This window comes from Poromitra crassiceps (assembly GCF_964638095.1).
Source record: "Poromitra crassiceps genome assembly, chromosome: 11".
NCBI lineage: Eukaryota > Metazoa > Chordata > Actinopteri > Beryciformes > Melamphaidae > Poromitra > Poromitra crassiceps.
Window position 1 is genome coordinate 10,985,901 of NC_139643.1, and position 26,435 is coordinate 11,012,335.

A 26,435-nucleotide genomic window follows, 5' to 3' on the forward strand; every position below is an offset into this window, starting at 1 on the left:
ATAGCCTACGTCTGAAAATCTTGTTGAATCCGCAGCGCTCCATTGGAAATACAGGAAATGAAGACCTGACAGGCTAATAGATAGATTTACAGACAGTAGCACCTATATTTTCCCCTTTCTCTTTTCCTATGTTTTATATTATCAAGCAGTAAGTTAGCTCACAAGCCAGGCAGTCGTTGCATTGTATTACGCGGAGTTTAGAGAGGGCAGCGTGGTTCACACGGAGGACAGAGGGTCAGAAGCAAACACTGGGATAATTTAACCTCATCGGCTGCACTCGCACCGGCTACAGACTGCATGGATATTCAAGTACCGGTAAGTCAATTCAGTTCGAGTTATCCGGGTCTTCTACTAAATTCGGCGTCCACCAAGCAGTGCTACTTTTTCGTATTATATTGTTTTATGCTGAATAGAAATAGAAAATAGATCTTAAACTCGCAAAATTTTTTACTGAATTTGGCAGCGCGGAACCAGCGTGGAACGAAACAGCAATTTGCATAGCAAATTGCAACGAAACATGCAATTTGCATGTTTCGTTATGAAACAAATCTTGTAGCCTATGTTGGACGTAGTGAAGTGTTTTTGATTGATTTGTTCATCCATCAAGCCTTTTACTGACAGACTAACTAACTAACTTAAGTTTGATGTTGCCTGCTGTAACAGTGTGGATCTATAAAGCGTAAAAATAGAAGAAATAAGGAATCGATTGGGACGAAGCATGTCAACCTAGGATGTCGGGAGTGTGTCCCCCTGTACTGATAATGATGTTATCTATCACATCCGCTAACCTGTTGCTCGTTGAACAAGTCGGCATTTATCAGCTCAGCTGCACCGTTTACAGACGGGTACATTGGACGGTCTGTGTTGTGTCAAGCTAGACGTAAGGAGAGAAAGAGAGAGAGAGAGAGAGAGACAGAGAGAGAGAGAGAGAGAGAGAGAGACAGAGAAAGAGAGAGAGAGAGAGAGAGAGAGAGAGAGAGAGAGAGAGAGAGAGAGAGAGATGGGGCCTTCATGAAGTCCTTCATCGTTCATTCAGGAATATTTTCAAGATGGCATTTGATTGTCTTGTCTGCCCACCCAGTGCCCAATTCGGTGTCTGTTCTTTTATTCCTGGTGGGAATCTTTTGCTTTGGATAAGGATTTCTCTGCTGACTGCATGGATTTCTTTTGTGCACAATCTAATGTGCTTTTTTCCCTCTGTCTCCTGCATTATGAAAAGCTTTATAAATCCAAGCAGTAGGCTAATTCTCAGTAATTTACTTAGGTTACTGTAGGCTACATCACCTTCCAGACGGCTTCTAGAAGAAAAAAATGCTTTTAAATGAGCTGTTTGATAAAACTATTTATAAACCTTATTAATAAAAATGCTTATAAATGAGCCATTTAAATTAAATTAATTAATTTGACAAGTGAAAGACTGATGCTGATTTGCAAAATGCAATTTAAAATGTGCATTTTTTAATCCATTTTCATATTCTTGCTTATTCGTTTTCATATTATTTGTCCTTTGCATAATTCATTTCGCCTTTACTTTACCATTAGACAACTGTTTTACTTAAAGCACAATTATGCCACACTGTATACAGGTATGGCGCGCACACGAGAAAAAAAAAACGCCCACTAGCTTCCTCCCCTGTTTCCAAGCTCACCAGCCACCACTGGTTTCCCTACATTCTGTCCCTCTCAATCCACAAAATCAATGTCAATGGAGTGGATGACATAACAGTGGAGTAGATGATGTCATACTCTGACTGACACAGCTGTTGCAAATTCATGCTTGTTTGTGTTTTTATTACCTCCGCCAAGGAGGTCATGTTTTCGGAAAATCCAACGGTTGACTGCCGTCGACGAGTTAACTCGTCAAACCCTTTTACATCTCCTATAAAAATATGGGAGCTATTGAATGTGTATAACCTATTTTACCGACCCACTAAGTGGCGACAGTGCTCTCCAGACTAGAGAAAGCCGAGAAAAAACAGCAGCGTGAGGAAGCCATTCTCATGAAAATGGATTGGCGAAAACGCTTTCGCTTTCGCTTTCGCGCTGGGAGCTGGCGGTGGGGCATTCCAAAAATAGATTCTGGGTGCAACACACTTTGAAACACCAGCAGAAAGCCCAGAATCGCACGCAGCTTCATCCCAGCTGAGCTCACAACCGAAAACCCACAAACGAACGAGCCCCATCCAGACTCGCCCGACGAGCGGCCGCCAGCAGCCAGGCAGCACAGACAGGCAGAGACTCGCCTGTGACAAACGCTGCAAAGCCACCAGAGACACACCCACGGAGGGAGGAGTTTGAAGGAGAGGGGGGTGGGGGTGCTGTTATGGAGGAAATTACTGTTCAGAACTATATTGTTTAGATGTCTGATGTCTCACGGATGCCAAAAATAAATAGTTAAAGTGACTGTTCTATCGAATTTCACAAAAATGCATTTTTCTCAGCTTTCCTTCTCAGACGCTGAAACCATGCTGTATTCAACTGCTAATGCCTACATAACAGAACATGATAAAAACTAACTCTTTTAAACAGAGAAAGCACAGATTCTATTAGTTCTTTTGAGATATTTTGTGTTCACAAAGGTTAGTAACCCTAACCCTAGCAGAAAATAATCCTCGGCTCTTGAAAGATGAGCCAGAATCCTCAAAAAAACCCTTGGCAGAAGCTACCTACAGTATTCAAAAAACTGTTGGCAGTGAATGTGTTAACAGGGTCTCTGCGGTGGTAGGCGAGCGCTTTTACCTACACTGCCCAGACGCCCCGAAAAGGTTTAGATTTTGTTATTTCCTTTTCGTAAAATGATAATAACCTTGGTGCGTGTGTGCATGCGTGTGCGCGCACTGTGTGTGTCTGTGTGCGTGCGTGCGTGTGTGTGTGTGTGCGTGCGTGCGTGTGTGCATGTGTGTGCGTGCGCGTGTGTGTGTGTGTGTACGTGTGTGTTAGGTCCTGATTGAGCTGGAGACCGCCTTATTGGATGACCAGTCTCACTGGTACAAGCTGCAGACGCACGCCGTGTCCTCGCTGCCGCCGCCCAGCGCCTCGCCCTTCCTCCAGAGACGAGCCGAGAGCAGCCGCAGGCTACAAAGTGAGACACATACACACGTGTGCGCACACACACACGCACACACGCACACACACACACACACACACACACACACACACACACACACACACACACATGCTAGGGCAGGGGTCCTCAATTAGTTTCCCCCAATGGCCAAATTATTGTCTGAGCCAAGAGCCTAGGGCCAAACCACCCGGGGGGGTCTTTCAATATCGTTCCCACAATTTACGCATGGATGTCGAAGAACTTAAAGCAATATTAAAAGTCCTTCAGAGTGGATGAAGATGTTTAAAATGTTTAAAAGATTTTGAGTCGACCATACGGGGGAGGCTCACTCTCCTACACGTTCAAAACCCCTGTAACAGTATACGATCTATTGGGACAAACCAAACAATTCTATGGAAAATCAGACTTTCAGCACCCCCATATAGCCGGAATAAAATGATCCTTGTTTCATAACCACATTTTTGCGACTATTCGAGTGTGAGATTGGCAGTCGACTCGTGCTCCTTCGAACGAATCCTCGACTATTTGGGGTCAACGCTATGTAGCGCCCCCTAGTGTTAACTCCTACGTTGTTCTCACCCACTACCCGCCCGCACTTAGTTAATTTTTTACCCGCGTCTCGAACCGTTAATTTACAGAAGTATATCTTTTTTTACACAAGCTTCTTGCTAGTACGGTGCAGGACTCTACCCCGGGCTCTGCGGCCCCTGTATTTCCACCACAGCTCCCTTGGGGATCTGGTCTCACAGCACTGTAGCTGATCAGCTGATGATCCCTGTAAGGTTGAGTACTTGCCTACAGGGCAGCACACCAGACCGCCCCCTACAGCAGTGGTTCTCAAATGGGGGTCCGCGGACCCCCAGGGTCAGGCGGTCCGCGAAAAGTTTTCAGGTAAAAAAAATATATATATATATATTAAAAAAAAATGCTACATGTTACTTATTCCTTCTCAAACTACTCCCTACATGGTGCTAGTCTATCAAAATATCTGGGCTGTCATTGATTATGTTGCATAGTGGTTTTCTGTACTGTTGACAAAATGTGATATTGTAAGTCGCTTTGGACAAAACAAAAGCGTCTGCTAAATGATGTAATGTAAATGTAATCTTCATAGTTCAACGAAAATAGTTTATGCTTTAAATCTAAAATGGTTCATTCTAATAACAAACCTATCAAATTAAAAGTCAAGCACGTTACCGTGGAAACAATTAAGCTTAGCCCAAAATCACAAATCAGAATGAGGGGGTCCCCGGTATATTTTCTATCTTGTAAGGGGTCCTTGGCTGAAAAACATTTGAGAACCTCTGCCCTACAGGGCAGTACACCAGACTGCTCCTCCGTATCTGCAATCTATGGTCAGGTTCCAAACCTCGCCTCGCTCCCTCCACTCCACCCTTGCAGATCGCCTCTCCCCTCCATCGCTACATGGGTTCAAAAGTCGCTCATCTCGATCGTGACTCTTCTCGTTCCTGGCGCCACAATGGTGGAACGAGCTGCCCCCTTCTGTCCGGACGGCTGAATCACTGCCCATCTTTCGGCGAAGACTAAAAACACACCTTTTCAGGCTCCACCTGGGACAGTCTTGAACTAACATCTTCTAAAAAAAAAAAAATCTATCCCTTCTCAAACTACTTTGTACAAGTGCTACTCTATTCCTTCAAAGAGTTTGAGCTGTCATAAGCTGTGTTTCCATTACAGTTTTTTGCAAAATAATTGCGATATTTATACACGCACGCACATGCACACCAGAGTCCTGCGCGGGTCTGATTTTCAAGACCCGGTTCCGCCCGGCCCCGCGACGTGCAGTTCCGACCCCGCTCCGCGAACCCGCACATATGATCAATCAGTACAGCAACCCACCCCGCCCCGCAGACATGAGACCCGCCCCCCGACCCGGAACCGCATATATATAATAACCGTTAATCTGCAGTGCAAACATTTTGTAGTGAACCTAACAATACTGCCACCGTTTCACACGGGAGGCGAACAGCAGTCTTTCTGGCCGAGACTAGTCAGCTGATGTACGTTAATTAGCTTTTAGCAGCTGCTAGCTGACTAACCAGCTGGATAGCTCTGCTATCAGACACTACAGACAGTTACAGCAAGCAAAGTGACTTACCAGCTATTTCCAATATGTCCGGTATAATCCATACTGCCTTTATGATCGCTGTTGGAGGAACGTAAATCCACGTTGGGATGAGACCTCTCCACTTTCACGCTATCCATCCATGACATGTTGTTGCCTGTTGCTATGAAAACAGCCAGTGTGTATGTTAAACTGTAGTGGAGGGCGGCTAACGTTAGCCTACTATATTATCTGTCCGACTCATCTGTCTCCAATCAATCACCTTGACTCCGCAGCTGAGTTTTGAATGTTTTGTGCAGTCCATATAGCGTCACACAATGCACGGTATGCGCATACTTGAAACGATGCCGGTTATGTAAACAAACGAAAAACGTGCGTCAGAAACTTTTCTCCTCTTCGAGTCAGACCAGCTGCCAGACACACCCCCTGCCAGACACACCCCCTGCCAGACACACCCCCTGCCTCCATCTGAGTGCAACAGAAAAACATACATGGCTCATACATTGTCGTTGTTCTACCCGCCCCCCGTCCGCATTTAGTTACGCACGCACACACGGACACGCACGCACACACACGCATGCATGCACACACATGCACACACTCTCACGCACGCGCGTGCACACACACACTCCTGCTCTGTTGTCAATGACCTGGTTTTACTTTTCTCCCGTGATGCCTTTCCAGATAAAAGCCCTTACTATAATTCAGGTAATAACAATTTGTTTGTGTATGTGTGTGTGTGTGTGTGTGTGTGTGTGCGTGTGTGCGTGTGCGTGTGTGCGTGCGTGCGTGAGTGTGCGTGTGTGTGTGTGTGCGCGTGCGTGCGTGCGTGCATGCGCGTGTGTGTGTGCGTGTGTGTGCGTGTGTGTGTGTGCGTGTGAGTGTGTGTGCGTGTGCTCCCCCTGCCCTAGTGTAATGCTTCTCCCAATGGCTTTTAGCTACCTGCAGCTAACTCAGGCTCTATCCATGAAGCTCATGATTTAAATTTAATAACTTTATACAAATTATTCAGATACATATAATAGATTTGCCGGGGTGGTCGGAGCCACATGTGAACATGTGACCTTTCTTCTTTATTTGAGTTCATTTAGAACATTATTTTCATTATTTTGTGCTCACGAGTTCATAATTCGGGTTGAAAAATTCAAACATTTCCACAATTTATTAATAATAATAATAATAAAAAAGAGCTAAGAGCTGCATTGAGCTAATGAGATGTCAGCTGTTGGGACTCTTAACTCTGCAGCGTTGGCATGTTTGAAGCTTGCCTGATGTTTGAGCTGACAGCCTGACGTGTCACTTCCTGGATGGTTATGATTGGTCCTGGTGCAGTGGTGCTGACAGCCTGACGTGTCACTTCCTGGATGGTTATGACTGGTCCTGGTGCTGTGGTGCTCTGTTGGAAGTTTCCCTACTTTCCTCCTGTAAACTGTAAAATACTGTGCAATAGGTATGATACAGTCCTACTGTAACCTGCTGTACAGACTGTGCAGACTGGCTGTATACTGTACAGACTGGCTGTATAGAGACAGTCCGCATGTGTGGGAACGCCCACAAAATGTTAAACGGCTGGCGCGCGAGTGGGGTAAAAGCGCCGATATATCTCATGGGCTGACTCACCAAAAGACGGTGCTGCGGCTCTAAACTACATGTTTGGGGGTTCTAGAGCAGAACACAAGACGTCTGCTCAGATGTGCGTTTACTGCGGTGGTTAAATCCCCGATCGTGTCTGCCTGGGCTGGGCTATCAGCTAAATTCTAACTTTGCTGATAGGATAGAACGGGGGAATTTACCCCACCCTGACCCCGCCCCCAGCGTCTATTGTGGGTGTTCCTAGAGCCTGTATGGGCGTTCCCAGACATGCGGACTGTCTCTAATACTATACAGACTGTACAGACTGGCTGTATACTCTGTATACTGTACAGGGGGCTCTAAGTAATGAGTAGGCCTAGTTATTTCGATGACTCTAAAAACCCTGTGATTATGTGTTTTCATGTTTTAATGATAATTATTTATAATCATTCAGTATTATAACTTAATAATTCATCTATTTCTCCATCATGTTAAAATAAATGTTGACTCTGTGTGTGTGTGTGTGTGTGTGTGTGTGTGTGTGTGTGTGTGTGTGTGTGTGTGTGTGTGTGTGTGTGTGTGTACGTACGTGTGTGTCTGTGTACGTGTGTGTGTGTGTGTGTGTGTGTGTGTGTCAGATTAGTTGACCTTCCAATGGAGGATTACAGAGGAGCTGTTTAGAGGTTACAGTATGGAGGCTTAAAGACCCGTCTGTCTCTCTCTCTCCCTCTCTCTGCATGTCTCTCTCTCTCTCTCTGCATGTCTCTCTGTCTCTCTCTCTCTCTCTCTCTCTCTCTCTCTCTCTCTCTCTCTCTGCATGTCTCTCTGCCTCTCTCTCTCTCTCTCTCTCTCTGCATGTCTCTCTGCCTCTCTCTCTCTCTGTCTCTCTCTCTCTAGGGTCTCAGAGGGTGAGTGACTGTGAGTTTTCAGACTGTGAAGACGGCATCGGTGTCATACCAGGTGAACTACATATCCCATCATGCACTGCAGCATTTCCTGTGTAGTCCCATGTGTGCAGCAAGAACTCACTTCACTTCCCACTGTGTGTGTGTGTGTGTGTGTGTGTGTGTGTGTGTGTGTGTGTTGTGTGTGTGTGTGTGTGTGTGTGTGTGTGTGTGTGTGTGTAGACTACAGACAGAATGGGCAGGACTTCCAGAACTCCACCCTCTCGGTGCCAGAGCAGGTGATAACGGCCAATCACGTGGTCAGAGCGAGGTCACGGTCACCAAGTCAACTGCCTCCACACAGGTACCAGCCACACCCGTGCATTAGGGCTCCACAAACGATTATTTTGATAGTCGACTAGTCACCGATTATTTCAACGATTAGTCGACTAATCGGATAAATTGCAGCTTATCGCACAATTACTCAATTGCTCTGATTTAGCTATCATCAAGTTGTTTCAAGCATTTGCCAACTAAAAATAAAGACAATTAAGATGATAATTCACTCAAAAATAATCTTTTAATGAACCTTAAAGCTTAGAGCATGTAGTATTCATTTCTGGCATCATACTTACATGTAGTAAATGTAATAGTGCAGTGCAAATTGCAAAACAGTACACATTGAAATTGAAAACATAGTATGCAACCAAAATATCAACAAATAAATTTTTCAGGTATCAAACACATTTTTAAATGTAAGTAGAGGTGCACAAAGAGGCCCCAATATCCAAAAAGGCCGACCCTCTCAAATGGTGGCGTGAAAATGTGGGGCGTTTCCCCACACTATCAAAGCTGGCAAAATCCTTTCTGTCCATCCCTGCAACCTCCACCCCATCCGAGCGGATCTTCTCTGCAGCAAGGAACATCTGCTCTCAAAAGAGAGCAAGCCTAGTCCACACATCAGCAGTCAGGGTGAGGCAGCCTTTGACACCTTTGAGGGTCCCTTTACCTTAAAAACATCAGAGGTGATTTTAGTTAACATTTTGAAGTGAAAAGACCTATACAATGTAAAGTATCAGTAAGTAACAGATCAGTTAGATTTTATTAACAATATTGTGGCCAGTTCATGCATCAACTCAAGATTTAATTTTATTTATTCATTCATTCATGAATGCTGTTGTTATATAAAATACAATAAATTTACATTACATTGCTGTGTCGTTTTGTTATTTATGCTTTAACCAAGATTAAATTATTGATCACTCAGACAGCAAGCTCTTAATATTATTTATTTGTGAAATGTGTTAAATCATGTGTGTGTGTGTGTGTGTGTGTATGTGATAGAGACTTACCTTCTGAAAGGCTGTAGCGTATTTCTTCTCCATCAATGTAGTGAAATGAGTTTGGCCTGGAAGGTAGTTGTCGTGGTATTCAGGGTTGAACTGCTGAATCATTAGTTTAAATCCTTTATCATCGACCATGGACAAGGGTCTCATATCCTTAACCAGCATGTTAAGGATCGATCCGGTCAGGACAGTGGCTTGCTGGGGTGCACGTTGGCATCTTGGTAAGATAGCTATTCATAGAACGGTTCTTCTTGGCACTGTAACGTAATAAGACAACATTTTAGCTATTTGGAAAGTATCACATTTCCAGTATTACCGTCGGACTCAGCAGCACATGATCGTCGCTATGATGACAACGTTACAGCAAGGCTTTTAACGTTAATATCGTTAGCCAATAGCTAACATTAGCAGATACAACTTAAGGTAACGTTAGTAGTGAGCTAACAAGCTAATTAGCTTACCGAGACGAGCCTTCATCCCCATCGTCTTCATCCGCCACAACAACGTGCTTCCTTTTTAGATGCTCAAGCAGCATACTTGTGCTGCCATGAAAGGCGAGTTCAGCTTTGCAGATTGTGCATTTAACGTTATTTTTCTCAATATTGTGGGTAAAACGTTCCCACACTTTTGATGTACGCGGACGGCTAGTAGACATTGTTTTTCCGGTGATGTGCGCACGCACATGCGCAGTACCAGTCATCCGGGGAAAACTACGTGCCCCGGATGACCGGTACTGCGCATGTGCATCAAAGACAGGAGCCACAGGCCAGGCCAGCCAGTGAGGACGGCACGGCAGCAGCTTCAGGGAAACAAAACAAACGTTTTTTTCTTTTTTTCAGCTCCAAAAAAAACATGCGATCACGTCGACTACCAAATTCGTCTGCGACGATTTAAATCGTCGACGTAGTCGCGACTAGTCGACTAATCGTGGCAGCCTTACCGTGCATGCATGTGTTTGTTTGTGTGTGTGTGTGTGTGTGTGTGTGTGTGTGTGTGTGTGTGGTGACATAGTTAGTAATTGTGTGTGTGTGTGTGTGTGTGTGTGTGTGTGTGTGTGTGTGTGTGTGTGTGTGTGTGTGTATGTAGTCGTAGTTTGGACCATGGTGTTCACGGTGGGCCATCACCCTCTCGACAGATGGACAGAAACAGACTGTCTGGAGAGACATACACACCAGACAGGTACACACACACACACACACACACACACACACACACACACACACACACAGTGTCTTTAAACTTCATCAACTTGTATTATTTTGTCTTGTTTTATTTTATCTGACTCCAACTCATCTCAGTGTGGGTACCAGGCAGCCAATCACATCCCTGGAAGTCCTGCCATCATCATTTCCTCCTCACTCTTTGTCACTTCCTGTTTACCTCTGGTCATGTGACCTCTGACCCTGATGTGTGTGTGTTGTGTCCTCTCTGCTTGCGGTTGCCCGCAGTAGTAACGCTATGTACCCGCTGTACCGGGAGGATGCTGTGCGTCTGCTGCGCAGCACCAAGCTGAGCAGAGCGCATTCTGATGCCGGGCAGCTCAGTCTGGACAGGTACAACCTAACCGCCACCCTCGGGACAGCGCCCCCTACAGGAAAATAGATTAACTGTCAGCCCCCCTTAAAGCCCCATTATGTAATTTTTCTATTTGGGGAAACTGCGCCCCCATAGTTACAGATGTTAATGTTAATGCTACACTTCCCTGTTTGTACATTCAGATATCAGCCTTATTTTACTGTTTATGCTTGTACTCTCTACTTTGCTAACCCTTCTTTAGTGTTTCCAACTGATTTGCTTGGGAAAAAATAGCTCCAACCTCCCCAAATGTTGTCTCGCGCCAGTAATCAAGCTAGCAAGCAAAACAAATTTCACTTCCTATACGTATGTCACAATAAAAGTGTCCCATTAGTTTGTCAGCGGGAAAACTCTTAATTTGAAGGAGCTGTCCAGGAAATGGGAGTTAAAAGTTCCGGGCAACTTGACAGGCTCCACCGCTCTGGGATGCAGCCACCAAAAAGACATAGTGAAGGAACAGGCCTTGGGAGGGCGCGGTGGGAATGATTGAGGTGCCATTCTCCCTATTAGAAGTCATCAAAATCAATAAAAAGCTGCGTGATGTCATTACCTGTCGGCCTCAGGACAGGACAGCGCCCTCTAAGGGACGTGTCATTTGGTCCAGTTATATCTGGACTTAAGTTCCTGTGTCATCTGTCTGTCTGTTGATGAGTCTCTCTCTCTGTGTAGGAGACCAATGAGGAGAAGGTCTCTAGCGCACTCCTTCGATGAAAGGTACAAGAGCTAGAGGGAGGTAGTAGCAGTAGTAGTATCAGTAGGCTAGTAGCAGGCTAGTAGCTAGTAGGCTAGTAGCAGGCTAGTAGCTAGTAGGCTAGTAGCAGTAGTAGTAGGGTAGTAGCAGTACTAGTAGGCTAGAAGCTAGACTAGTACTAGAAGCTAGACTAGTACTAGAAGCTAGACTAGTACTAGTAGACTAGAAGGCTAGGCTAGTAGGCTAGTAGCAATACTAGTAGGCTAGTAGCAGTAGTAGTATCAGTAGGCTAGTAGCTAGTAGGCTAGTAGCAGTAGTAGTAGGCTAGTAGCAGTAGTAGTATCAGTAGGCTAGTAGCTAGTAGGCTAGTAGCAGGCTAGCAGCTAGTAGGCTAGTAGCAGTCTAGTAGCTAGTAGGCTAGTAGCAGTAGCAGCTGTCTGGCTGTCTGTCTGTTAATGAGTCCCTCTCCCTCTGTAGGAGACCAATGAGGAGAATGTCTGTGGGGAACTCCTTCGATGAAAGGTACAAGCGCTAGAGGGGAGTAGCAGCAGTAGCAGCCTAGCAGGGCTTTTATTTTGAAACTGCACTGGATGAAGCCGTATTATTATTCTTGTTAGCTTGACATGCGCTAGACTAGCTAGCTAGCAGGTCAACCAACAACGTTCTCCATAACGTAATTAGCTACAACAAGTAGTACTACGTTGTATTACGAGACATCCTGAACCTACGTTATGTTATGTGCCACAGTATACCCCCGATTCCAACCCTGCTGTGTTCTACAGTTCCGTGTTGTACCGGATGCAGCCTCACCATTACTTTCGGTAGCTTTACCATCAAATCTCTGATCAAATCTCTCAAAAAAACGTCGCAGCAGATTTACAAACAGGCATTATTTGGATAAACGGATGACATAATGGAATCTACATGGCTACTTTCTCACCTGAAACAATTTGAAAACTTAATAAAGTATAAAAGAGAAGAGGATAGCACTCTGAGTTAAACTTTTATTGCCTGCAAAAAGTTTAACTCGGAGTGCTATCCTCTTCTCTTTTATTCTTGACATTCATTGTAGGATTTAGCACCCAGTTATTAGTTGAGTTGAGTTGAGCGCGTTTTTTGATTTTTTGATTTTTTGATTTTTTTTTTAAACTCAATAAAGTGACACAATAACAGTCATAGAGCCAAAAAGCCAAAGGATCCTAATTGACGTTCCACTGGCATTTTTTCCATGATGTCCGGCCATCATGTCATTTTAACACATTATGTGCCAGCAGCACGTAGTGTGTAGTTAAGAGGTCGTGGTCATTGCACATATTTCTGTGAGATCAGGTTGTAGTAGCAGCAGTAGCAGTAGCCTAGTAGTAGTAGCTAGCAATAGCAGTAGTAGTAGTAAACATGTTTTCACGTCTATATTATGTGTTTTCTCTAAGATATATCACTAGTCCTAACCACACTCCCTGGCCAAACCAGTTGATGAATGGGAGCTGTGAGGACTACAGGTAAGACCCTGGGGCTTCTGGGTAATGTATTGATAAACAGAGTAGCAGTTCACCAGTCCAGAGGTTTGCATCAGTGAATGACTCTACTTTCTGACTGCAGCCAGGATTTCATCCCTGACTTTCCCTACGAACCCAACGCCTTCGATGAAGAACTGCTGAGGTAAACAATTAGATAGATAGATAGATAGATAGATAGATAGATAGATAGATAGATAGATAGATAGATAGATAGATAGATAGACAGATAGATAGATAGATAGATAGACAGATAGATAGATAGATAGATAGATAGATAGATAGATAGACAGACAGATGTAGAAGACAATAGCAGTTTGGTGAAGGATCTGCACTCTAAACTGCACTCTATTCCTTTTTAACTAATAGACCTCAACAAGTGAAGATTAATGGGTCACTGTCAGAGATCAAATATTGTAATACAGGGGTCCCACAAGGTTCTGCGTCTTCACCAATTATTTTCATATTGTACACTAATGACTGCAGGCGGCCATGAAAATAATAGGTAAGAAACAATATGAGCTCATACAAAAACTTTACGAGCAAGCAGTAATCAAACAAGCAACACAAATCACTGCAGACTGACGACACCCCCTCTTCTCTGAATATGAAACCCTGCCATCAGGCAGGAGACTCCGGGTGCCAAAGTGCAACACAAACCGCTTGGAGCTTTCCTTTGTTCCAGCCTCCATTAAGTTGCTGAACCTTACAAAACCTTAGAGCCTCCATGTCGTCACTGTAAAGGTCCTTGTTATGCGTTATCTTTTATGTGATTATTGTGTCATTGTTTTATACAAAGCAACGGTGTACCTTGCCCATGACACGAATTCCCCCCCGGGGACAAATAAAGTATAACTAACTAACTAAACCCCCCCTCCATCTCTCCATCCATCACATGACCTAAACCAACATTTCTCTCCTCAGCTTCTTTGCTGTATCTGCTTCCGCAGCAAGGCCTTATGGGAAACGTAGTGCCAACATGTAACCCTGAATCAACAGCTTAGAGTGGCTGATGGTTTACAGACACCAGTGCCTGATATTTTCCTCTGGTTACTGTGTTGCCATGGTTACCTAACTACTGTTCTTCTAGGCACTCCAGCTGTTGCCATGGACGTATTTCCACAGTGTGACAACCTTACTAACAGTCCGCCACAAGTGCAGCCGGTTGACACGGTAACAGTTGTCATGGCGATGTGACTGACCCCTCCCACAGGTTGGCATGGTGACAGTGTTTCACAGTGACCAGAGCGTGGTTGTCATGGTGATGTACAGGTACAGTCGGGGGATGGATCGTCGTGACTGCAGCCGTTCTCGGTCAGCTGACCAGCGGGCGATGGTGGACCGACCCATCTACACTCGCTCCCGCTCTACCGAACGAGTTGACTCCGCCCACATGAGGTCCGGACACTCCGCCCCCCCCTCACCTGCCCTCATCAGGTGACCCACACCTGACCAATGACAAGCCACCTCCTTTTGGAATATTAGTCGGTTATTTTGCTTCACCTGGTGCTTTGTCCTTCAGCTGCCCTAAAAACCTCTTGTTAGCATTCCTCATTTAGAGGGATAAGTGGTGTTAGCTGCAAGCTAATTCATATCTCGGGGTTACTTTTTTATTAATGAATGCTAATGATGCTAACAAACTGTTTTTAGTCAGCTGAGGTGCCAGTTTCTACAACGATGAAGAGAAGTAGAACCATTTATAATCATCAATATATATTCAATATATAGTCAAAATGCCAAGGTATTTCTGCAGCACCTGACACACACCTGACCAATCACAAACTGGTTCCACCCCCTTAATTAACACCCAGATCACCTTCCACGTTCAGGGAAAACACTGTCAGGCGTTCAATATAAAAATGTTCAGACCTTGTTTTTATTTTATTTTTATTTTTAGAGTGGTCCCCTTTCTACCTGAATGTTGGCCACGCCCCTCACTAACCTGACCCCACCCCCATTATTTTACCTGACTAAACTCCCGCCCTTCGTAATCTGATTTCTGATTTGCTGTGTCCATGTCAGATTCTACTAACAACATCCTGTTTGCTTTGGTTCCCAGAAACACTACTTATATTCTGAATGGATATAATGGTGTGGAATTAACCGTTTTCTTTTTCTTTATGTATATCATAAAACTTCAAATAAACGCCCAGGCGTTTAGTTACCAAAAATAGTTTCCAGATCCGGTGTCTATAAGGGACCGGCGTCTTTTGGGTACCGGCGTTTAATAGGCCTGGGGCACGTGATGTAAGCGCGGGTGAGGAGCGCTTGCCAGCGCAATGCATTGTGGTTATCAAAATATGTAGTCAGACCCGTCGTCTTTTGGGGACTCTGTGTTTATTTGAAGTTTTACGATATACACACACACACACACACACACACACACACACACACACACACACTCACACTCACACATATATATATATATATATATATATATATATATATATATACAGTATGTATATATATATATATACCAGCTTGTTTAATTTTTTTAATTGTGTTTCATTTACTGATGTATATTCAATTTTTTGTTCATTTATTTTCCAGCATTGTAATTTTGGAGTGGTTGTGTGTGTTGGACTGTGAACACGACGTTTCCTTGCAGCCTTTTCACTCCTCATGTCACCTTCAACACCGCTGGGACTCGGCCTTCCACTCACTCTGTGCCAAAACAGAGATTTTGCAATTATTCACTCAAGTTTAGGGTTGGATATTTGGATATGTATGTATATACAGTATGTATATATGAAGAGTTCATTTGCAAAAACAGGTATCTCCGTTTGGATTTTTTATCATTTTATTTTATATATTGATGTATTTATACTGTAATTTATTTATTTTTGGGAAATGTTTATTGTCAATCATAACTAAAACATATTCATCTGATAATTTTCACATAAATCACCTCAATAATGTTTTCTATGTGCACTCCAGGCAGGGAGTATCAAACAGATGATGTTTGTTCATTTTAAGAATGGCGTTTACCTGTTTTTGCAAATGAACTCTTCATATGTATATATATTATATATATTATATATATATAGTATAGACCAGCGATACTCAACTTGCGGCCCGGGGGCCAGATGCGATAGGGTGCAGAGTGGCCCCCCCCGACCATTTTCTAATTCACAATGGAAACTAATGTTAAATAAAGTTTGACTGAGCTCCAGCTCAATTGTCAAATACCGCCGTCTGCTCGCCACCCAGCCACTTGTACTTAACTAACTTAACTAACACTAACTTAACTGAGTGCACAAAATTGTCAGACTAAAACTCTGGCTGAAAAATTTATATGAATCTGTGTTTATAAAATGGCCCCTGACCTCCTGTCATTTTAGAAAAGTGGCCCCCGGGAAAATCAAGTTGAGTTTCCTGTATTGCTGAATTTGAAACCTAGCTCATTTCCTGTCAGCTATTGTATTAGCAAACGCTGCACCAGGAAGTAAGCTGCAGGCAATTTAGAATGTTTATGTTGTCAAGTTAAAACCGTCTATCGTTTGGATTGATTCTGATTCCGATTCCGGGATGGTAGTTTGAACCGTGTGTTTGTCCGGCAGGGCGACCCCACGGGGCGGCTCCACCCCGCGGGGCGGCTCCACCCAGACGAGCCCCACAGGAACGCCGGCCTGCAGCCGCCGAGGACGCCAACTGCCCGTTGTCCCGCCCAAAGGACCGCTGGACAGAAGTACGTCCGGCCCACTACTACTGACACGATACTGACCCCATCGCCACCACCTGTCTGTTAGACTAGGGCTGGGCGATACAGTTGAAATCAATATCACAATATGCTTCATTATGCTAAATTACATTAAATAATCAAATTCATGTTCGTCTCGTTGAACCGAATGCTACTGTTAGGTGTGATGTCCAACAAAACTGAAATATTCAAATAATATTGCTACCTTCATTTTATGGGTTTTTAACTTAATGAGTTTTTAAGTAAAATTAGCTTGTCATCAATTTAGACAGCAGAAATGTGTGTCAAGATATTGAAGTATCTTCATATCATCACAATATGATGCCACTGAAAGACGATAAACAATAATACTGATTTATCGCCCAGCCCTACTGTACAACCTTTTCACGATTCTCCACTACAGACGTCCTCGTAGCACACCTCCAGTATTTTCATCCTCATCTACCCGATAAAAAAAAAAAAAAAAAAAAAACGTTTTCGATGACAGAGGAACGATGCTTGACAAGGGCGACAGGCTCTTTGTTGAGGTCGTAACTTGACAAGAGATGGTTTATCTTCTCCGTCATGGAGGTCATTCTCAAGAAAGAGCTCGTAGACCTCGTCAAGCTTTGTCCTCCTTAATCCAACACTGCTACACCAAAACATGGATGTTTATTGATTGATTGATTGATTCTGGTAGGTACAGATAGAATGAGTATAGACAATATTTTAATAACTGATCATTACACATAAAACATGGTGACAAATAATGATTGACTATCTCCAATGTGAATTCAACTTGTAAAGGGAAATCCGCCCTTGGCAGCGTATTGGGGTGTCATATTTATGTTTGCTGTGTCTGATATTCATATTTGGGTGCTGTATTTTCATAATTAGGGTTCCATATTATTAATACTAAAGATACCACATATTCACACGTTGTGACTTCAGTATGGACTCTCCTCTCCATTAAACTGGGGCTTAATTTTCCTGCCTGCCTGTTGAAGTTGCAGTATTTGAGTTGCAGTGTTTGAGTTGCAGTGTTTGAGTTGCAGTGTTTGCCTGTTGTTGTATTAGTTGCAGTTGAACTAGACGTGTAACAGTCTGGTTGTGTCTTGCAGATGGAGGGGAGATAGGCCTACTTTCTGACCATACAGGTACAGACTGTGCTCTGGTCTAGTAATACTACCTGGGTACTGCTACCTTAGTATCAGTAGTGACTGTTAGTTCACCTACCCCATAGTAATATGTTACCTGCTGAGTCCTGCGGCTGTCGTCTAGTACTTATGAATGGGTACAGTATAGTATGTCCTCTAGTACTTATGAATGGAGTACAGTATAGTATGTCCTATAGTAGTTGTCTTCTACTGGTTTCACGTCAAACTGATAAGATAATAATAAATGGGACTTATGTTCCGCTTGTCAAGAACTCAAAGACGCTTCGATGATGCCTGATGACAACAGACAGAGAAAGCTTATGTGTCATAGGCAGAGGCATTTCTAGCAGAAAATTCACTGGGAACAATCTGACCATTCTTCAAGGATCACGCCCCCCCCCCCCCCCCCCCCCCACACACACACACACACATACACACACACACACACACACACACACACACACACACTCTCTTATACTAGATCTTTACTGCATCTCTACTACTTCTGCACTGCATCTTTACTGTCTCTTTACTGCCTGAATCTCCTCAATGGCTGGTGCTGTCTTTCTGCCTCATGGTCCTCCTACTCTGATGGAGAAACTCCTTCAACCAGACAGTCTTCCCCAGGCGTTTACCAGTCTGTCCGGCAGCTTCCCCACCATTTGGTCCAACTCTCCACCAGATGATCAGCTGACAGCTCAGCTCCTCTATCTGGTGTGTCCAGAACATTGGACCTCTGATGAAACTTTTGAGCCAAGCTGCTCTGGTACCATGTTCACTGATGGACCTCTTTGTGTTGAACATGGCATTTGTTTGGACAATTCACGACTTGCACAGAAGTCCAACGACAACACAACGGCGGAGGTCCTCCTAAACACGCCCCTCCAGGTTTCCCAGTTGATGCCGACTTGAAGGTTGAAGTCTCCATAGTCTCTTAGTACGTGTCACCTTGCAGGTTGGTGAGCCCTCCAGGTAACGGTGCTGTGCTGCTTATTCAGGGTGAGCCTGGCTGAGCTAACAGTGGTGCAAGCACTAGGGCTGTTGAAACAAATTTCGTTCTTTCAATATTATTCTATTTAAATAAATATTAATAAAACTCTATTATTACTTTTTTTAACCCTTTTTTTAATACGGCGAATCTCGTCCGTCTCGCCTTGGCCAACAAGCATGTGAAAACAAAACGTTTTTTCACGGGGGCATGGTGGTGCAGTGGTAAGCACTGTCGCCTCACAGCTAGAAGGTCCTGGGTTCGATTCCCACCTGGGACGCTGTGAGCGCTGAAGCAGTGCGTGCCCGTCCGTATATCCTCGAGTGCCCGCCGCCCGGGTGGGGTCATCAAAAGGGAGTATTGTTTGTAGAGTAGAGTTTGCATGTTCTCCCCGTGCCCCCTGGGGGTTTCCTTCATATAGGAACCCCTCACCAAAACATGCAATATCCTGGTCGCTGATGTGGTGCCTCCTCTGGTTGTGAAGGGCGCCTGTTTGGAGGGAGGGGAACACGTTGGAATAGCGTGATCCTCCCACGTGCTATGTCCTACCGGTGAAGCTTTCCCTGTCAGGTGAAAAGAAGCGGCTGGCTACTGCCCATGTCTCGGAGGAAGCATGGAGCCAGTTTCAGCTCTCACCAGATCGGCAGAGGGTGGAGCAGCAACCAGGATAAATAAATTAAAATTAGCACTAATGGGGGATAAAAATGGGATTTTTTCACATGTGATGAACTCTTAAAGCAGTGGTTTTCAAAGTCTGAGACTGTGGGCCTCCCCCCAGACAAAGCTTGGAAAAAGGGAGCCCCCCTCGCTCAATTCCTGGATGCCTATAGGATCACGATTGTATAAGTTGATCCCAGACACTCAACTGTTGAGGCAATATGGCCTGATATTGATATTGATATTGCTGTTTGACATATTTCAGACTACACAAATACAATACAGGTCTGTCTGAAGGCATTTATTTGTTTCTGACTCTGGGAAATTGGGAAAAACACCAAAATTCCCACAAACTACTGTACTGTATCTCTGAACTCTGTCTTTAACCAAACCACACACATGTAAGATATTCTATGTGATCTCCTTTTGATAACAAATTACGAATGTAATTTTTTTTCACTTCCATTCACTGAGCCTCCCCTGAAACTGTTTAGAGCCCCCCTGGGGAGGCCCGCCTCCCACTTTGAAAACCTCAGTATTAAAGTTCTCTGAGTCTGGATATAGGTGGTCTGACTGAATCTGATCATCTCGTGAGCGCGCAGTGCAAACAGCGCACGCTCCCAGGGGGCGCTGCGCTTTGCAGGAGAGACAGGGAGAGAAATGAAATGACCCTGAGCTGTGTTTTGACCACATTTCTTGACCCATGTGGTAAAACTTTGATTTGTAACTGTTCATTTTTAGTCATTTCAAGTAAATGTGCTGCGTTGAGAGGGATCAGCACAAAGTAGACTATAGCGCTGAGAACTATTCACATTCAGTACAAACAAGTTTGCTGATTCTATTCATGTGCTGATATACGGTCGTTTCAGGACTGCACATAATGGCTTTTCATTCTCAATTTTAAAGCAGCTATGAGCAAGATTTTCGATTGTTATTAACTCATTGAGTGCCAATGACGTCGATCGACGTCAAAGTAAATAGTGACGTAGAGTGCCAATGACGTCGATCGGCGTCAAATGCGTTTTTTGACGGTGGGACGTGGATCAAAGCCTCAGGCATCTCCTGTACAAATATTGTAGCTATTGAAGGTGTATAACCTATTTTACGGACCCATTAGGTGGCGACAGTGCTCTCCAGATTAGAGAAAGGTCAGGAAAACAGCAGGAAAAAGCCCCGTGATGAAAGAGAAACCGCTCATGCTGCAGCCAGAGCCATATAGATGGCTCTGGCTGGAGCTGACGTTGGCTGCGAACAGCAGTCAATCCGCGCCCACAACTGAGCCTCTCTCTGCTGTATGGTTTCTCCACACGATTAGCCGCCAGAAAAGCAGCACCCGACGCCGAAGGGCCAAACCATTCTCAGCAGTCCAGTTTGGCTTTTCCGTGTCGCGCTGGGAGCCGGCGCACAAAAACGGAGCGCTCCGAAAATAGACGCTGGGTGCGTGAGGCTGTGTGTTAGTGTGGGGAGGAGTTTGCAGCTGAGGGGGGGAGAGGGGGGTGGGGCACGCAGGGCACCACACAACTACACCACGTCACTACATCAGAAAATATTAGCTTCAGAATCAGTGAATGTGCTTGAAATGCTTCATTTCACAAAAGGTGCAATATCTCAGCTTCTAATTTGAAACGCCTGTTTTTGCTCAAAACAACCTATCTTCTCCGGCTCATAACTAAAGAACGGAAAATGGTATCAATAAACTTTTTTTTGCTGATGATACAATAGAGTCTCCTCGTTCTTTGTGCGTGTTCGGTGTTTACATAGTAATATCACACAATATTCTGTGGGCCTCGAGAAATCACTGAAAACGCTCTGAAACTCTGGCACTGGGAGCGTCCGTTCTCCAAAAGTGGCTGGCACTCAATGAGTTAAACAGTCTAAATTTAATATTGATGCCTCACATCTTACCTCTAATAGTAGATGAGACCAACGCCGAGTGAATCGGCGAGTGTTGTCTTGATGATTATAGTCTGTGTGCGGGCCGGGCAGATCAGGAAGTGAAATGAAACGGTTTGCGCAGCCACTTCGGCCATAACCACAAAATTACAAAATTACTTTCAAACAAACTGTTAGAATATAACGAGAGATGTTCGTGAGAGCAGAAAGTAGCGAGGACAGCTGTTTTGGGTCTGTTGCTACGGCCGTAAACCGTTTCGCTCTGCCTAGCAACAGACCCAAAACAAGAAGGACGGCTTTCCTCACTACATCAAAGGGCTTTCTACTCTCACGAAAAAGTCTCCTTGAATCTGGTCACTGAACAGAAAGAACACTTCCTTGAAACCAGTCGTGATTGGTTGTTTCGTGTGCTGTTAGATGCTGCTATAGAAGGAGCCAGAGCCGTCGCCATTGTAAATAAGAATTTGTTCTTAATGACTTACCTGGTTAAATAAAGGTTAAATAAATAAAATAAAAAGCTGTATAATAGAAGAGTTGCGACATCTCCATTCACTCCAATGGACCAGTTTTTTACCTCACAAAAGTTCCCGGAAGTAAGGTTCTGGATTAAGCAGTGTCATCGAGTTGCAGCAAAATGGACAGTTTGTGATGTACTTTGAAAGAGTCAGACATTTAAAGAATCAAATTGTATATTATCAGCTTTATTTTATGCATTCAAACGTATCGCGAGCCTCCTTCCTGGCTTTTCATTGGCTACATGTCACGCATTTTGGACCTCCGCTGGCGCCACTCTCTTACTAGATAGCTCTGGAAGTAGCCTGGGTAAACCCAGCCTCCATGTGACCTCTATGTACTATCAGTCAGGAAGAAAACTTACGTTACAGGCATACGTTGAAGGTTGGGTTCACCCAGGCTACTCTGGAAGGAGCCAGCAGATTCAGTGCTGACTGTTGGTAGTTCTGTCTGTCTGTCTTTATATCTATCTGACTGTTGGTAGTTCTGTCTGTCTGTCTTTATATCTATCTGACTGTTGGTAGTTCTGTCTGTCTGTCTTTATATCTATCTGACTGTTGGTAGTTCTGTCTGTCTGTCTTTATATCTATCTGACTGTTGGTAGTTCTGTCTGTCTGTCTTTATATCTGTATGTTGTCTTTTCCATCCATCTTTCTGATCATCTTTTTCTTTGTTTTTTCTAAACTCTTCTTTTGCTGTCCCTCATCTTTGGCCATGCCCACTACAGGAGCACCAATGGCTTCCCACGGCATCCCTCCTGTCTATCTTCAAGCCCCTCCCCCTGTACAACCACAGGCCCCTCCCCCTACACACCAACAGGCCCCTCCCCCTGTCCACCAACAGGCCCTTCCCCCTATACACCAACATGCCCCTCCCCCTGTACACCCACAGGCCCCTCCCCCTACACACCAACAGGCCCCTCCCCCTGTACACCAACAGGCCCTTCCCCCTATACACCAACAGGCCCCGCCCCCTGTACACCAACAGGCCCCTCCCCCTGTACACCAACATGCCCCTCCCCCTATACACCATCAGGCCCCTCCCCCTACACACCAACAGGCCCCTCCCCCTGTACACCAACATGCCCCTCCCCCTACACACCAACAGACCCCTCCCCCTGTACACCAACAGGCCCCTCCCCCTACACACCAACAGGCCCCTCCCCCTGTACACCAACAGGCCCCTCCCCCTACACACCAACAGGCCCCTCCCCCTGTACACCAACAGGCCCCTCCCCCTATACACCAACAGGCCCTGCCTTCTGTCAATCATCAACCACCTCCTGCCATAAGAATGCAAGCCCCGCCTCCTCCTGGTCCTCCCCAACCCCGGTCAGCTCCTCCTGCCCCAGCTAGTGCCCAAGTACCACCCCGAGCCCCTGTTCCTGCCCAAGCCCCTACCCCAGCCCATGTTCCTGCCCAAGCCCCTCCCCCAGCCCCTGTTCCTGCCCAAGCCCCTCCCCCAGCCCCTGTTCCTGCCCAAGCCCCTCCCCCAGCCCCTGTTCCTGCTCAAGCCTCTCCCCCTGCTTCTGTACCTGCCCCAGCCCCTCCCCCTGCTTCGGTATCTACCCCAGCCCCTCCCCCTGCTTCGGTATCTAGCCCAGCCCCTCCCCCTGCTTCTGTACCTACCCAAGCCCCTCCTCCAACTCCTGTTCCTGCCCCGGTACCTGCCCCACCTCCCCCACTCAAACTACAACCACCCCCTAAACCCGCCGCACCCCCTACCCCTGCCCCTTCATCTGCACCTTCACCTGCACCTCCACAGACTCCAGGTGTGTTTTGTGTCTAGTAGCTACAGACCAGTATGTCCAGACAGTCATTGTCCATTCATTCATTCATTCATTCATTCATTTTTGTTGCATCATGCGGATGTCACCTCCATCCTGTCTGTCTGTCTGTGTGTCTGTCTGTCTGTCTGTCTGTCTCAGAGCCAGATAGGCGTATAGGCTCAACTACACCTGGTGGGACGAGGAAAGGCAAGTGTGTGTGTGTGTGTGTGTGTGTGTGTGTGTGTGTGTAGATTCACCACCAGCTCTCTGTCTACTTCTTAAAATGTCTTTCACACTGTCACTGATATAATAAATGCAATGTTAGTGATGTTAATGAAGAATCAGTGACCTACAGTCAGTATCATGAAATATCAGTATTCCATTCAAGCTCCAAACTGAGGCTTGAAGCCCCCGTCCAGCCAGCTGTTCTACAGCTGTTTCAAACGTTCTCAACGTTCTACAAGCTCCTGCTGTGTAGTCGCAGGCCATCTGATTCGGTGCTATAGTTAGTTTAGTTAGTTAGTAAAGTTATGAAACAGTAGCTTAGGAATAATAATAATAATAATAATAATAGATCAGACTTATATAGAGCTTTTCTAAACACTCAAAGACGCTTTATAATAGCCACATTATTGCTGAGATCTCAACAAGCGGTCAACAGATTTCAAAGCTGATGGCCCCGTTGGAAAGAGTGTGACTTGAAATAGCCCGGCGAACGTGGTTACAGCCAGCAGCCAGCGGGCTTAGCTAACAGCTAGCTACTTCGTTAAGAAACATAGAGCGAACGTGGTTACAGCCAGCAGCCAGCGGGCTTAGCTAACAGCTAGCTACTTCGTTAAGAAACATAGAGCGAACGTGCTTACAGCCAGCAGCCAGCGGGCTTAGCTAACAGCTAGCTACTTCGTTAAGAAACATAGAGCGAACGTGGTTACAGCCAGCAGCCAGCAGGCTTAGCTAACAGCTAGCTACTTCGTTAAGAAACATAGAGCGAACGTGCTTACAGCCAGCAGCCAGCGGGCTTAGCTAACAGCTAGCTACTTCGTTAAGAAACATAGAGCGAACGTGGTTACAGCCAGCAGCCAGCGGGCTTAGCTAACAGCTAGCTACTTCGTTGAGAAACATAGAGCGAACGTGGTTACAGCCAGCAGCCAGCGGGCTTAGCTAACAGCTAGCTAGCTAGTTAAGAAACATAGAGCGAACGTGCTTACAGCCAGCAGCCAGCGGGCTTAGCTAACAGCTAGCTACTTAGTTAAAAAACATAGAGCGAACGTGGTTATAGCCAGCAGCTAACAGCTAGCTACTTAGTTAAGAAACATAGAGTGAACGTGGTTACAGCCAGCAGCTAACAGCTAGCTACTTAGTTAAGAAACATGCCAACTCATCCGCACTCAGAATCGAATTGTCATACGTACTATAGCGTTCCATTGAGTCATACGTCATCAACAAGTTTTTTGTCAAAAAGTATTTGGAGAACAGTGTGGCTGTAATTAACACTGTCAGGACATGAGTCAGAAACATAGGAAATATCTTAAAAATGACCAAATACACTGAAGGGGGCTTTAAGGACTAAGAAGGCCTAAGTACAGAATGTGAGGATCTAGGTGCATCTTATATTCTAAGGGAGTCAGAGGGTCTGTGCAGTCTGACCAATCATCTCTCTCTCTCTCTCTGCTGTGATGCAGAGGTCAAATGGCAGGACCAGCAGGGGAAAACAGCCAATGGTACAGTACCAGGTACAGGCCACACCCACTCCCACTCTGAGCCAGGTAGCGCCCCCCCCCCCACCCCCCCCCCCTTTAGAATGTTCCAAGATGGAAGCAAGTGTCCAATTCTCTGTTTAGTGACAATGTAGCATAACAAGCTAATTAACATTACTCCCTCCATCATCCATCCATTCATTGCTCTGTTCTTATGTGAAGTGTTTATGTTCTTCAATCAATTTTTATTTGGTTGATTTGTTTTTCACATTTTATTTATTTTTTGCTTGTCATCCATCCACCATCCATCCACCATCCATCCACCATCGTGGTTTGAAGGCGACGCAGTGCCACAGAACAGAGAAGAAGGTAGAGCTGTTCAACTTGTCTGTTGTTTCCTCAATAATAAATGCTGTATATTATTTTCATATTTCAGATATTTCAAATTTCAAATTTATTAGAAGGATAGACCCCTTGAGATGAACCATCTCGTTTTCGAGGGGGTCCTTAGCACAAATATACAGAAAGAAAACAGGTGTTACATAAAACAAACAACATACAAATACACTCATACATACAGTACACATAAGAAGCACTCCCAGGCCTAGCCACTCCCCAACCCCTTAGTCCCCAAAGATAGCATAATACATACAGTGAGAATAGATACTGTAAGTGTACACATACCCAGATAAGGTGAAATTACATGCATGAAGTATCATGAGCAAGTTGTTTCAAAATGTCAAACATAATTAGAAGCAGGAGCAGGTTGTTTGAAGATAAGTGAGGAGAGATGCCTTGAAGGAATGAAAAGATGTGATAGATCTAAGTGAGCGAGGCAAATTGTTCCAGTCAGATGGAGCTTTAAATTTAAATGCACGACGTCCAATTTCTTTGTGAATTCTAGGAACGAAAAAGAATGGATGCTCAGCATGCCTGAGACTATATGATGATCTAAATGGAACTAAGAGTTATTTTAAGTATGAGGGATAATTAAAGAAAATACATTTAAAAACAAACTGCAGCCAGTGTGAATGTCTACGAGCTTTAGGCATTAACCAGTTAAGTAACTCATACATATGACAGTGGTGGGTTCTATAAGGACACCTCAAAACAAATCTGCAAAGGCTATTGTAAACTACGTTGAGAGCTCGAATATTAGCCTCTGAGGCGCTCTGATAGACAACATCTGCATAGTCAAGTATTGGAAATATCAGTTGTGAAATAATTATTTTCCTGACATGAAAAGTGAAGCAGTTGATGGAGCGATATAGAATTCCCAGGCTGCAGTTTATTTTCTTAATTACTGCATCAATATGGGGTTTAAAAGAAAGATGAGAATCAAGCCAAA

The 26,435-nt window shown here is 44.8% G+C and overlaps 1 protein-coding gene across 1 annotated transcript in view; it reads left to right on the forward strand.

The window, feature by feature from the left end:
* The window catches only part of LOC310784827 (regulating synaptic membrane exocytosis protein 2-like), a gene marked incomplete at its 5' end in the record, with an annotated part of 108,190 nt that overhangs the window by 54,513 nt on the left and 27,242 nt on the right, over positions 1-26,435 (forward strand). The window contains 11 exons of the mRNA XM_083645866.1: positions 2,941-3,082; positions 5,838-5,861; positions 7,623-7,685; positions 7,853-7,973; positions 10,404-10,508; positions 11,200-11,244; positions 12,652-12,720; positions 12,821-12,880; positions 14,008-14,172; positions 16,296-16,423; positions 22,915-23,409. Coding sequence (XP_083501992.1) covers positions 2,941-3,082; positions 5,838-5,861; positions 7,623-7,685; positions 7,853-7,973; positions 10,404-10,508; positions 11,200-11,244; positions 12,652-12,720; positions 12,821-12,880; positions 14,008-14,172; positions 16,296-16,423; positions 22,915-23,409 — 1,417 coding nt within the window. The remainder of the gene's footprint in view (positions 1-2,940; positions 3,083-5,837; positions 5,862-7,622; positions 7,686-7,852; positions 7,974-10,403; positions 10,509-11,199; positions 11,245-12,651; positions 12,721-12,820; positions 12,881-14,007; positions 14,173-16,295; positions 16,424-22,914; positions 23,410-26,435) is intronic.